This window comes from Ambystoma mexicanum, chromosome 4q (genome assembly GCF_040938575.1).
Source record: "Ambystoma mexicanum isolate Mex_15411 chromosome 4q, UKY_AmexF1_1, whole genome shotgun sequence".
NCBI classification, from domain to species: domain Eukaryota; kingdom Metazoa; phylum Chordata; class Amphibia; order Caudata; family Ambystomatidae; genus Ambystoma; species Ambystoma mexicanum.
In genome coordinates, this window is record NC_090928.1 from 968,321,763 (window position 1) to 968,336,550 (window position 14,788).

The 14,788-nt window shown below is 47.8% G+C and overlaps 1 protein-coding gene across 1 annotated transcript in view; it reads right to left on the bottom strand.

Annotated features, from left to right (window-relative positions):
• Positions 1-14,788, bottom strand: part of NEK2 (NIMA related kinase 2) — a 457,766-nt gene that overhangs the window by 231,392 nt on the left and 211,586 nt on the right. Inside the window, exon 6 of the mRNA XM_069608523.1 lies at positions 5,203-5,419. Within this exon, the coding sequence (XP_069464624.1) occupies positions 5,203-5,419 (217 nt within the window). The remainder of the gene's footprint in view (positions 1-5,202; positions 5,420-14,788) is intronic.

Genomic DNA, 14,788 nt, shown 5'->3' on the forward strand with positions numbered 1-14,788 from the left:
GCCCGACACAAGTTCTTCTTCTTCAAGTTAGCTGCAGTTATCTTCTACTATGGACAGCCAAGTTCGCAGCCCAGAAAGAGGAAATGGCATCACGTTTAGGACTGTTTATGCAAGGGATCTGAACTACTATTGGTGGACTAGGTCACGTGTTGATGGCCTCTAAATGAACTGGAGCCAAGCTCCCTGGGAAATGTAGTTTTCTCCAGAGTCTCTTACCTTTTATGTTAAGATATTACTGTTATATTGCTATGTTCATTATATATATTTGGTGCACCTGCTTCTGCACATTACTCATGGCACATTTAATTTTGGTGCACAAATATCTTGCTGCTTAGCTCTTTTCTTTATTGTCGAATAAAAAAAAAGTTAAGCATAATGCTTGCCTCCGAGTCTTTAATAGAATTAAGACTTTCTAGTAAGTTATTATGGAAAATCTTTATTAACTGTGCCATTCACTACCCGGTTATTTGCTTCTGCAAAAGGATATAGTGATTTTAAATTGGCATCAACCTACATTTTCAAAGCTCATCGTCTAGATTACCATGACGAGAACAAATTATTGGGTGTAGGATGGAAAATGGGCTCGACTCTTCCGTAGCCTGTGTGACATTCTTTCCCTTATCATCCATCCATCCATCCAGACTCACTAAGTCGGCCATACCTTGGATACTCATCTCAGCAGACAACCCCATCTCCAACCCTCTCACTACACCTCTCTACTGGTCTGACCATGACTTCCTGTCCCCTCACCTGGATCTCTTAAGACCCCCCCCCCCAGCTAAGCCTCGGCCTGCACTGCCAGCTTCCTTCTCAGTCGTTCGACCGATGAAGTGTGCATCAGTTGCTGTTTTTGCCACCACATACGTTAAGCCCCCCTTCCCAAAGACTTCCACCCTGACTTCCTTTGTTAATCTTCACCTCTCTGTCACCAACACCCTGAACATCCTGAACATCCTTGCCCCAGTCATGAGGATCTGCATGAAGCCTGCCTGCAAGTGCAACACCTGGTATGACTAGGACTAAGCCTCTCTGAAACGAAAGTGCAGAGTTGCTGAGCGGAAGTTGCACGCATCAGGCACATCCTCTGACAGACTGTCTGCATCTCTGGGGCCACTAACAACACAGGCAAACTGTTTAAAATCTGCAAGGAACTCTCCAATCCTACTACAGTCTCCACTTCTGCCCTATCATCCCCGATCCTCTGTACTTCACTGGACTCCCACTTAGTTATGGAGAATTCTAATTTCTGTGCCAATTCCCTTCAACCTTAGAGACCCCCAGCTCTTTTGCTGGACTTTAGGACTGTCAATCTCCAACCTGGAGTGAGACCAACCTTTTTCTCACTCCCTCATGTGTTTTTACCTGATTTGGATTATGTGTTTCCAGAGTTTTTGAAGTCTGACAAACTCCATAGGCATCTACTTTTAGTATGGTGACGCAGAGCAACTTCAGTGCAGTGTCACAGAGAAATCCTTTAGATTTCTCATAAGGTTTAAATACCTTTTCTTGCGTGAACTACTGTTCCCAAGAATAGCAAAGTGAAATTAACTTGACTTACCTTTTCTCTTTTTAGGTCCAGCACACACCATTTTATGTGGAGTGCTGGGGGGTTACCTAGTAGCCCCTTATCCTACATCCTCATGTAACATTTATTACGTTACCCTCACTACTTTAAATGGCTGGTGGCAGTGGTTTAATTTTCCTACCATTGTGCTTTTCTACCGTAAGCCGAATCCTCAGCTGCAGTATAGCACCCATGGGTGACCAATCTGTGCGTCGAGGCAGATTTGAGCCCTTTGTTCGTTTTGTCTTTGGCGGGCTTCAGGCCTGCCTCAGGCTCTAGTGTCTGGAAAGGCAAAATGTGAGGGAGGTTCCCGAAACTCCCCTGTCCTTTGTCTTTAAGAAGGACTGAATGCAACCAGTCCTGATTGGCTGGCTGTCCTTTCAGGACAGCCACACTGCTGTGTGATTGACAGCCTACGCTGTACATGAATGGGAGAAACCTGCTTCAAAAAGGCAAGGGTTTTGGGACTAGAGGCAGAGTCGACCACTGGGAAAAACACCCAACGAAGAACCCATGATCAAAGCTTGCTGCATCCTCAGGGACCTTTGAATTGCCTGGAGAAGCCCTGCTGCTGTGCCGATTTTCAATTCGACAGAGAATCTCCAAAAGGGACTTCTTCCCTTGGGTTAGTGGGACCAACAAACCCCGAGACAAACTCCACTGGACCAACTTCCCCGACTGGCTGAACTACTTCGCTGCTGCAAGAAACGTGTACCAGAGGGTCCAGAAATCCGTAGTAGAGTCCAACGTCTGAAATCCAGCTATGAGCTCCACGAGTCTAAGGACCTTAGTCCCTTCACAAGAGTACAAGACGCAAGGAGTGAAGGAAGCCCAACCAGTATCTGAGATCCGCGACAATGCTGTTTACTAAGCGCTGAAACCGCAAAGTCCCGCCGAACCGAAAAGAGCCTTTAGCTGCCAACGACCTCCAAAGGAACCCTCCAGACGTCCTCCCTCTTGTCCCCACGACTAAGGCTCAGGAACCCAGGGTCTGCAACAGGACAGAATCCAGCTGGACCACTTCTTCAAACCTGAGGTACTGTTTAGACTTGGGGTACTTACCTCATTGTCTTTATAGGTGTGCTTTTCTCAGTTGAGATTTGCAGTGGCTTAGCTTTAGAGTTGATTCCAACTCTGCTTTTCACAGGCTTAACAGCTTGTGACCCTACAGGTGATTTTTCTACAAACTAATTCTGTGCAAGAATTTCATTCGAAGACGGGCATCCGCTCCATAGACTTTCAAATTAACTGTGGCTGTCCTGGTTCCCTGAAGACTCTTCTAGCCCATTGACTTTGATATTGTTCGTCCCTTATAGGTGGTAACTTGTTTTAGACTGTTACTGCTGGGAAAAGCTCAGATTAGTTGTCCTCACATATCCTGATAACCTGGTTAACCTTTTTCCTTCCTTAAACCTTTCCTTTGTGCAACCTCAGAATCTGCAAAGCAGAACTAGTGTGATATATAAATGTCATTACTGTCCTTGTGATTGAAGTCACCTCAGGGTGTAGAAATTGTGCAAGAAGCATATCCAAAGATTATCCACCAACTTGTTCTGAAAAGTGATTTTAAAGCATACATTGTTACATGAATTGCACTTCTAAAGAACACTTGTTAAATAATTATAACAGAAACTTTAGTGTAAGTGTTCATTGCTACAGCTCGCATTTACCCCTCTAGAGATAGGCCTGGCAGCTCACTCACACTACCAACTTGTGTAGTACAGCCCTATACCAAAAGGTAGGTTGCATAATGCCAAGCAGAAGTCTCACACAGTGTGACTGCATCAATTCTTACCTAACACTTATCCAAAACTCAGGTCATCCTGTCCTCTCCCTCTCTTCTCAACCCCAAACCCCCTCCCCAGCTCTCAGCCCTCCCTTGGCCCCCTCTTCCCTCCTACTCTCCTCTGGATAAGGGCTCTAGACAATTCCTATTTATGAAAGTCTCCAAACAGGTGCTCCCCTGCTCCTCCAAAACTATCAAGGACAACATTGCCTCCCTTGCTTTCTTTAATCACTCGTGTGCCACTGGCTCCTTCCCGCTAGCCCTCAGAACTCTCGTGTGCAGCCTTTCCTCAAACAACCCTCTGCCGACCCCTCGCGCCTGGCTAACTACCACCCTAGCTCCATTACCCTCTTCCTAGGCAAATTCCTGGAGGAGCTGGTCATCTACCACCTGATCCAGTACACTTAATCTGTTGGTTGTCGCCACGGCCACCAGTCTGGCTTCAGAGCAGCCAGAGGCACAGAAGTTGCTCTACTGGACACCCGTGAATACTTGCTCTCAAATCTAGATTCAAACTCTGCATCCGTTCTCATCCTTCTGGATCTTTCCTCTGCTGGCCCATAATGCCACCCTGACAAGTCAATTCTGTGACACCCTTGGCATCACAGGTCTGGCTCTGGACTGGTTGACCCCACTGCTCTCCGACTGACCTTCCCAGGTTTAAAAAGGCATATTTCTTTCCCCTATGACACTCCACCTGCAGCGTCCCTTAAGGCTCCATCCTCTCGCTGTGGTTCTTCAACATCTACCTCGTCTCCATCCATCTCTAACTCTTACCCTCGCACCCCCAAAGAAGTAGCCACTATCAGCTGCACCTCCTCAGAGGCATTTCTCCCTTTCCTCAACGTCCCCCAGAAACTAATTTTCTCCAGAGCGCTGGTCTTCTCTAGGCTGGACTACTGGACAAGACTCTTACTCAATCTCCCTTTATCCTCCCTTTATCCTCCCTTTAACCCCATTCAACTAATCCATAATAGGACTGCAAGACTTTTCCTTGGCCTCAAGCCCAGGTACCGCATCTCTCCAGCCCTAAAAATATCTCCACTGGCTCCCAGTTGCTGCAAGAATCAAGTTCAAGGCCCTCTTATCATCCACAAGGCTTTCTGGGGCCTGGGACCCCGCTACATCCAACTCCCTCTCCCTAAATACCTCCCTGCTAGAGCCCTTCGGTCTTCTAGCTCCAGCTGCAGATCAGGTGCTTCTCTAAGCAGAGAGTGGGGAGTAGAGCTCTCTCCTCTGCAGGAGCCTCCCTATGCAATGGTCTCCGTGCCCCTCAGGCATGACCCGGATCTCAAGTTTTGGAAGCTCCTCAAGACCCTTCTCCCTTCCCTCTCTCGCTCCCCTGCTAACACCCCTGCAGAGTACCATGCCTCCCCATCCCCCGGCCAGTACACCCTCCTCGTTGCACTTAGCACGTGGACCCTCACTCCCCTGCAACCCAAGCAATCCTTGGCACTTGCCTTCCTGGCTTCCCCTCAGCACTCGGCTAGCCCTGTGTGCGCCCACCCACTTTCACTCCCTCTTCTTTACCCAGCACTTTCCTTCCCACCCTAGCAGTTCGCAATTTCACACAGACAGACACTCCCCCTCACACCACCACCTCGCACCTCTGGTTACTGCACTTATCTTGTGGCGCCTTGAAACACTATTTGTTGCATAGGCGCCTAACAAATATCCAATCAATAAAAACATATGGGAATATTTTTAGTGCAACAATTACACTTTTCTGAAATCTCACACAAGTGTCAGGGAAAACATTAAATACAAACAAACACAAAAATAAAAAGTGGAGGGAATTCTTTAAAATAGCATGCAGGATAAATCAACCACCAATTTAATCCTCCTTTCATACTTTCTAGCTGTGCTTCTCTCTCTTTAAGTTCCTTCTCCCAGCTCAACAACTGCTGCTCCTTTAGTTGGATATCAAGTGCTGCAGGATCAGAGTGCGTGCATGGATCTGGTACCATGCATCTGCAGGGCTTTTTCTCATTTTTCACTTTCTCCTCAGTAACCCAGTGAGTTAGCAGGGGATTCTGCAGAAGCTCATCAACTGAAGGCCTTAGATAATCCTGTAATACATCAGAGAATGGACGATTAAAAAAATAAAAGAAACATTACTTGCAACAGAAACCGCTTAGAGCATGGAATCAATCATCTGTTCATCAAATGGTTTCATTTCTCATTGATCAAAGTAGCATCATTCTAGTAAGAGGCAGATTATGAAAACAATTGAAAATCTGACTTGAAATTATGCACTGCCTTTCTTTACTAGGAAACACTATTCAATTTTTTTCTTATTGCACACATGTATTGTGAGAACCACGATAAACCAGATATGCAAAGTCTCTAACAAAAAATATGGTGCAGACTATATGAAAATGTTTTACCGGTTGTCACAAACTGGACATTTGACTCCCATTACTCAGCTCCACACAGAGTCCACACAAGAATTGATTACTTTTTCGTTGAGAGAGCAAATGCCACTGGTGGAAACTTCAGCGTATTTGGGCAGATCGGTCTCCGACCATTCCCCACTGATCATGCAATGGTGGCTCAAAGGACCCAGAACCCCCATCCCTATGTGGAGGATGCCTGTTGCGGCCCTCGAAGAGTCAGAGTTCAGAGAGGACCTCGCCGAAAAACTTGAAGAATACATCGACATCAACAAGGGTTCAGTATCCTCCTGGAGCACGTTGTGGGAGGCCATGAAGGTGGTGGCCAGAGGTGAAATAATATCGAAAGCTGGCGGTACCCGCAGGCAATTAAAGGCGTCCCTTGAGGCACAGGAACTGGTGATAACACGCCTGGAATCTTCCTCTAACATCACTCTAGAAGTTGAGCTGAAATTGAAAGAGCTCCGCGAGAATTGACAATCCACCTGGGACAGATTAGAGAAATTCGACTATGCAACGTACACTACTAGATCCCACAAAGAATCGGATAAACCTTGTAGGCTGTTGGCTTGGCTGTGCAGAAAAGAGCACCCTAAACATCTCCCCACTGAGATACTAGACGAAGATGGGACATCTCACAGGACGCAGATAGGAGTTAACAAGGCGTTCGCCAAATTCTACTCCAGGTTGTACACCAACGATACACAAATTCCCACCAACGAAATCATCGATACACTGGAAGAGCTAGGCCTCCCCAAGATAACCAACGGACAGAGACGAACTGGAGAAGGAGATCACGGCCGAGGACGTGAAAGGAGCAATCAGATCGCTCGCCACCAGAAAGGCCCCCGGAAGTGACGGCCTCCCCTCTGAGTTCTATAAAACATATGAATCCACCCTCATCCCAATCCTACACGAAGTGTATCAAGAGGCCTATGTAAACGGGGTCCTGCCCAACACTATGAAGGAGACAATCATTCCCATGCTCAAGCCACACAAAACACCCACTGATTGCGACTCCTATCGCCCCCTGGCCATGCTAAATTATGACAGCAAGATCCTCACCACCATACTAGCTGGTAGACTCGCCAGAGTGCTGGGGTCCATAATCCACGAAGACCAAAACGGGTTTGTTCCCGGTCGCAACACCACAGCTAACTTGAGAAGGCTTCAACAAATTATGGCAGAAACTTATGAAAAGGATGAGGACCTGGCGGTACTTTCACTTGACGCTATCAAGGCCTTCGACTCCATCTACTGGGAGTGGCTTATTGAGGTACTGAGAGGATTTGGGTTTGGCGAGGGCTTCATTAGATGGATCACGGTGCTATATATCACCCCAACCGCAAGAGTAAAGACAGGCAGAACAGTGTCAGAACCTTGGCAAATACAGAGGGGCACAAGACAGGGATGCCCACTCTCGCCTATGCTATATATACTGGCCTAGAGCCGATTGCCATATACTTCAGGCAACAACTTTTCGACGATGGCATCAAGGTGGGCAATGCCTACAACATAATTTCCCTATACGCTGATGATGTCCTATTGTACTTAAGAGACCCCAAGGTCAATGCACCGATCACACTGGAGGTATTAGACAATTACGCAAAATATTCCGGAATACAATTTAGCAGGCACAAATCTTCAGCATTCCGCCTGGCTGGCTTGAGAGGCCTAGCAGAGACTGATCTCCAAGCTATAGGAATAAAGTGGCAACTCGATAAGTTCCGGTACCTAGGAATTAACATGAGCCACACTCCGATGCTCACACACGAACACAACACGGAAGCTGCTATACCCCGCCTTCGCCGATCCATGAAATTCTGGTCTAAACTCCCACTGGCAATGGTTGGTAGAGCGGCAATTGTCAAGATGATAATTCTCCCCCGGTTCCTGTATTTTTTTGTGAATATATGCTTCTACGCAAGACCACCCTTCTTCAGGAAACTAGAGGCACTTATAAGACTTTCTTTGGGGTCCCAACAGGCACAAACTGTCCTTGGCTACACTAACTCTCCCACACAAGGAGGGAGGAATAAAACTACCGGACCTTCAGCTATATTACCTAGCGGCGCAGCTTAGTCACATCACTAGGTGGCTCTCGGACGAACCGTCCGCTGAACTGGGACTCCTGAGACAATTCTCTACCAAATTAACACTCAGGGAAACCCTGTGGAACCCTCTACGACAATCCCCCGACGCCCCTTTGGTCATTGGACTTGGTAGGCAGGTATGGGCCAGAACCTGCTACATCAGGCAGGTGAAACATCCGTACTCCCCAGACAACCCCATCTTGGTGGACGTGTGCAAATCAGAGACCGACCTATCCACAGCAAGAAGATGGGAAGAGGTAGGCATCTACACATGGGGAGATATGTTCGAGGAGGGAGAATTTAGAGACCTGGAGTCACTGCAGACCAAAGAAGGGCTATCAAGTGGTCAGTTTCTCTGGTACCAACGCATCAAACAAACCACCAAGAAACACTGGAGCGGCTGGCCAGAGGAACCCACCCCGGACCCGCTGCTACAGGAAATGCATGATCTTGCGGACGGCTGGAGACCGATCTCCAGGCTCTACAACAGACTCCCTGATAAACCCATCCCCAAAGGTGAGGCATTGAAGGCGAGATGGGAAGCAGATATCGGAACCACGCTTACAGACAGGGAATGGGAAAGCGCATTCATATATCCTAAGAAAGTGTCTAGGAACTCTAGATTTGGACAGATCCAGCTGAACGTCCTTTACCAAACGTACATGACTCCCCACAGGGTGGCTTCCTTCAACAAACAAGCCTCCCCATCATGCCCAAGGTGTGGGAACGACGGAGCGGACCTGATTCATATGTTCTGGACATGTACTAAAGCGATGGCACTGTGGTCCAAAGTCAAACAGACCTGCACAGACGCTGGAATGGAAAGATAAGTGGACAAAGGGAGAATGTTTACTGGGGACCTGCCCCAGACCAACCAAACTCAAACATCTTGTAAAAATGATGGACATTTCATGCATCCTAGCAAAAAGAACCATAGCCATGGCATGGAAGAAACCAGCCGGCCCCAGACACGAACACTGGCTGAAGGAGATGGAGAGATGGACAGCAGCTGAAACCAGGGCCTGGCAAGACAGAGCCAACTCCACTGGAGACATGGCACCTTAGACTCCTGGAAGGCCCTACTGAGAGACATATCCTTCAGCGCAGACCACAAGCCCCCTTGACAATCCCCAACATCCTGTTACAACTGAGCGGTTGCACTATCGTTGAGATGATGATCCCTACTTGAGACTCCACCAGTTTCCCGAGACATCCGAACTCTCTTTCCTTACACCCACCTGAGAGACATGCACCATGCTTTATGAAGACTGTCGTCGTTTTTGTTTGTGTTCATTGTTTTTAGTTTATATGTTTGTATTTGTACGCGCTTAATACAAAACACCAATAAAATACGTTTAAAAAAAAAAAATCTGGACATTTGGAACCAAGAAGAATGACAAGACCAGATGCTTAAAGTTCAACACTATTATTAGACTACACATGAGCAGGCCAACTTGAATATAAATAGGATCAAACCAAAATAAAGAACAAAATAAATGATTGCCTCTTTCCACAAATGTCTCTTGCTGTTGAGTGTTTTTCATCAATGTCCCAAAGACCGAGGGAGGCGTTAACGCACCCCTTCCAGTATATAGCAAACCCCTTTTCCTCTCCTCCAAGCCTTAATTCATGCTCTCTGGGGTCCCGTACCCAAAGACTAAACCAGTCCTTGATATTCTACAGAACCCTATGGGGTCTCTTAGAGATGGTGTTAGCCAAGAGTGGCAAAAAGGGCAAATCTCTACTAGACTTCCTTCCGGACTCTGTTCTTGCCATCAGGTCTCTGAACTGTCTCTGACCCCCGCTGGAACTTCCTACCACCCGTTAGACCTGCCTACAGCCAACCTGACTCTTTGCCTCATCTTTGCCTCATCAATATCTTAATGAAATCCTGATCTCTTCCTTGCAATACCTTCTTCTTGCTCTACCAATACTAGTCAACCTCTAGCCCATCTGTACTCTCCTCCTCTGGAGAGGTATAGTCCTCAGTCCCTCGCTCTCTCCTTCCCCTCCCTCCTGCTGATTTTCTACTGTTCTTACTACCATCGTGGCCGGTTATCCCCACCTTCAACTATGGGTCTTACTTGGCTCTCCATCTCCCACCCCACTCTGGGGTTTTTCTCCTTTTCACTCCCCACTCCAGGGTTTGTGTAACGCTCACCTTAGCTCTGCAGGGGCACCTGGAAAATCTTGTATGTTGGCAATCTCTGCTTGGGTTCCCTGGAGGAAATGGACCGCTGGGCGTAATTCTAGGAAGAATGCACAAGAAGGTGTAAGTAGAGATGGTGTTGGGTAGAATACTCCACCCACCCTGTAGCCCCCAACCTCCGGGGTCTATGCTCACCTGCTTTAGTGAGAAGTGAAGCTATCCATCCTGTTATATCCTTAACAGGGACGCAGTTTGTATGAAGCCAGTTACGTCACTGGCTGTGGAGAGTTCCGCCCAGTCCTGCTGCAGCGTGAATGTTTTTGAAACCGCCTTGTGTGCAGTTACACACACGTGTCGTCTTCTTGTGTGTGTGATTCATAGTTAGTTTTCCTGGAAATTTGACACTCTTATTTGCAGATTTGATGTCCACTGAAGCGCTACTACGACGTAGTGCTTGATGTTGCTTTCTGTTCTTAATTGTTCATGATATTATAAAGATGGATTGTTTAACGGAGCTGTTATGCTGCTTGTGGTTAATGGGCGCAGTGTCCTTACAGCGCTTATGTTACTTGCGCCTGCTTACTTGTGTCACTAACCTTTCTTGTTTTTTCTTCCCTTTCAGGTGGCGACAGAAAGAAACTGGAGAGCTGCTGTCCGTGAAGCGGAGAAGCGCAGCGTGGAGATTCCTGAGATCAGCTGTCCGTGAAGCAGAGGAGCGCAGCGTGGAGATTCCTGAGATCAGCTGTCCGTGAAGCAGAGGAGCGCAGCGTGGAGATTCCTGAGAGCGGCTGTTCGTTGAAGCAGAGGAGCGTGGCATGGAAATTCCGGAGATCAGCTGTCCATATTACGGAGAAGCGCGGATTTGGAGATTCCTAGAAGCAGCTGCTCGTTGGAGCGGAGCGGTGCTGGATTCTGCACGAGACGGTCAGGTGAGTGCTGCTGGGGATCGAAGGTTCGGGTCCGTGGTACGTGTTTCTTCTAATCAGCTGTTCTTATTCTTTCCAGGAGCAATGCCGGGAGCGTCACGCTGCATGAGCAGAAAGACGCGAAGCGAGGAGCTTTGCTTGGGTGGGGCTTTAAGTAGTCCGCCACACCCAGGCACGCTCAAAAGGCTGGCCTGCAGCAAGGGATGCTGCTTAGAAGATCACCTCCATGTTGGAGGGACAGGAAATGGTGGCAAGAGATGGCTTCCATTGAATGTTCACAAAAGCATCCCATTAACCCACGAGTGGCTGCTCATTAAAGGTTTATCAACCCATGAATGTTACATGGCGCCAATCACGCCATGTTTGAACCCGGCTTTTCCTCCTACCCACTTGTAACTCAACCCAAGGCCCGCGGTAGTATTTTGGAGCCCTCAAATTGTGTGTCCCCCTACTCCTGGGGCAAGAAACCTGGCCCATGGTGTTAGGACCCATGGTCGTGACAGTTTGCTCACTCCCTCCCCACTCCAATGTTCTTCTCTTTTTCACTCCCCACTACAGGGTTTGCTCACTCTCCCCACTATGGCGCTCTTCTAATCACTCCCTACTATGGTGTTCTGCAGCGCTCCCCACTCTGGCGCTCTTCTTACTCTCACTCTGGGGATTGCTCCGTTTGTGTGTGCTCTACCTCCTCCTTTTCCCTGACCATTGTATCCCACTCCACTCCTGGTTCCGCTTCCTCCCTTTACTCTGCTACAACTGCCTACCACTCCACGTTTTACTTCCTCCCCTTTCTCTCCCCTTCGTCTTCTATACAGATCACCTCTCTCCGGTTGCCATTTCTCCAGCCCCCTCCTGCAACAGACATCCATCTCCAGCCTCCTAAGGCTCTACAGCACTTCTCTACTGCAGTCTTCCCTCTACAGCCTTCTCCAAACAGGAGCCACCTGTTCCTGTCAATCATCACATTATACTGGGCTCCTTGGCTCAGATCAGCAAGCCCCCACCTCCGGACTGGAATTAGGAATGATGGTCTGAAGCTCTGAGCCTATCAGGTGTTCAGGTTGGGATTGGCTGGGCTCTGACTTCCTGATTTATTGAGGCTGAGTGGGATGGGCCAACTATAAGATCACTAGTGGCCATTCTGAAGATGCGCGTAGTGAGAAGCTGAACAGGGTGCTTGTGTGGAGGATATTGTGCTGTGCAGCTGTTGGGAAAGCAAGGGTGTCTAGGTTACCCTCAGGGTCTCCCAGTCTATTCGCTGTATTGAAAAAGCACTGTGTGATGGATCCCCAACCACCCCCAGGTGGAACCCTCATGCCCAGTAAATGGACAAATCCAAAATACATTGAGTGCAACAGTATATTAAGGGCAGCAAAGTAAACTGCAGTTGATCTGAAAAGGTTACGGACAACTGTACTCGTTAGGTAAAATCTTAACCTTAGTGCTAAAATCAACCTCGAGTGAGAACCCCAGAACATTTTGCTGGACTGGTAGATTATTTTTCCCTATACCTCAGTGAGTGGGAACTTTTTCCAAACTCACAGATCCCCTCTTTTTGTGGGTGTCGTTTTCAAGACTCTCAATAGTGTCCTTTTAATGTTATCCTCCAACAACTTTGGTACATACCTTTTTATTGGCACAGGGTTGCCCTTTGGGAGTCCCCTCTTACTTTCTCTGGCTAACCTTGCGAGCTACAGTTTTAAAGGGTAGAAAGGATATTTGTATCCCTTCTACATTTGTTAGGGAGATGAACAAGTTAGTTACCAACTGGTAACGTTCTTTCGATTGTGGAATGCGTTGGAGGAGCATCCATTTTTGACATCTAATGTCCACAGCTATGCACTTGAGAAACATTTTCGGCAGAGGGCATCCTGCGTCGAGTCGATGTCCCTCAAGGGCCTCCGTCGATGGCGATGTCATCAGATGTTATAAATAGGACGCACAGCGCCCCTAGCATCAGTTTATGTTTTTCCCCCAGAACGTGTGGCACCAACCAATTCCTACAGGACTGCACATAGCCTTGCGGAAATGTAATCGCATAGGAAATTTTCCAGAGGGGCAGGCTGGGAGGGCGATATGGAATACGTTGGAGGAACATCCAATTAAAAGAACGTTACCAGTAACTTGTTTTTCGAATGGATTGTGTCCTCCAACGTATTCCACATTTTTGACAGACTCCCAAAGCAGTACCAGAAAAATGGAGGAGGGAAAAGAATTTAGAATATCCAATCAGATGGCGGAATAAAGAACCGCCTTACCAAAGCCATATCTTGACCATGGATCGTATCCAGGAAGTAATGTTTAACAAAAGTGTGGATAGAAGCCCATGTGGCTGCTTCACAAATAATCCCAATAGGAACTGCCCATTGGAGGGCGGTGGAAGTAGCCATGCTCCTAGTGGAATGAGCTTGCAACCCTTCAGGAGGGTCCTTAGCCACCAATCGGTAACACTCAGTAATGGGGAGGATAATCCACCTGGACAAGGTCTGTTTGGTAACAGCCTGGCCCAATCGGTGTCTAGCATATCCCACAAAGAGTTGATCGTCCACTCTGATCCTGGACATCCTAGAAATGTAAACTCAGAGCTTTCCTAGGATCCAACCTATGTAGTCGCTCCTCTTCCTTACCAGGGTGAGGAGGAGGATAGAAAGAACGAAGAACCACTTTCTGACTCAAATGAAATTCAGATACTACCTTAGGTAGAAAGGAAGTATGTACCTGTAGTACAACCCTGCCCTTGTGGAACACAGTAAAGGCGGGCATAGATGAAAGTGCCTGCAATTCACTCACTCTGCGAGAGGAAGCAACCGCAACCAAGAACTCTGTCTTGAAGGACAATCTCAAAGGACAAGAGTGCAAAGGTTAAAACGGAGCACCCATTCGAAATTTCAAAACCAAATTCAAATCCCAAATCCCAACCCAGCACCTGGAAAGGTGACGGCGGGAACACATTAGTGAGTCCTTTAACAAATTGAGACATCAAAGGAATCTTAAAGTAAGAAAATTCTTCAGTATAGACTTCTTAAATATAGACAGCACCACCATGTAACCTTTAATGGTACCTACACAAAGGCCCCTGTGGGCCAAAGAAAGTAAGACAAAACCATAGGAATGGAACACTGAAAAGGATCAACATTTTGTCCCCTGCACCAGTCGCAAAACTTACAGCAACGGTACAGGGATTTTGTTGCCGACATTCTGGCCGAAAGCAACACCTCCATCACATCATCCGGAAGGTCCCAATCCTTATATCTCAACCTTTCAAATACCAAGCGTGACAGTTGAGAGTCCTGACTTCTGGATGGAGAACCTGCCCCCCCCCCATCCACCCCCTCTCGCAAGAGCAGATCCTCTCGGTAGGGAAGACTGCTTGGAGGGCAGATGGACATATCTAGAAGGTCCGGGTACCATGCTGTCCTGGCCCAATAAGGAGCAATGAGGATCATGTGGGAGCCAAACCTTCGTAACCTCTGTAACACTTGAGGAATGAAGGGGCCTGGAGGAAATGTGTACAGCAGTGGGAATGACCAATCCACTACGAATGCGTCTCCCAAGGCTCCTCTCAGAGGAAATTCCCTTGAGCAAAATCTCTCGCACTTCCGGTTGGCACTGGTGGCGAAGAGATCCACTTGTGGCATTCCCCAAAGGGAGAAGATCTCCAGCAGGACTTCCTGAGCCAACTCCCACTCGTGAGAGATCATGCTCTGCCTGCTCAGAGCATCCGCCGCTGCATTTTCGTCTCCAGCCAGATGAACTGCCGAGAGCGAAATTCCCTGCTGGATGGCCCAGAACCAGAGCTGCATTGCTTCGCTGCACAACGGGAGTGACACTCCCACCCCTTTTTTGTTGAAGTAATGCATGGCCACTGTGTTGTCTG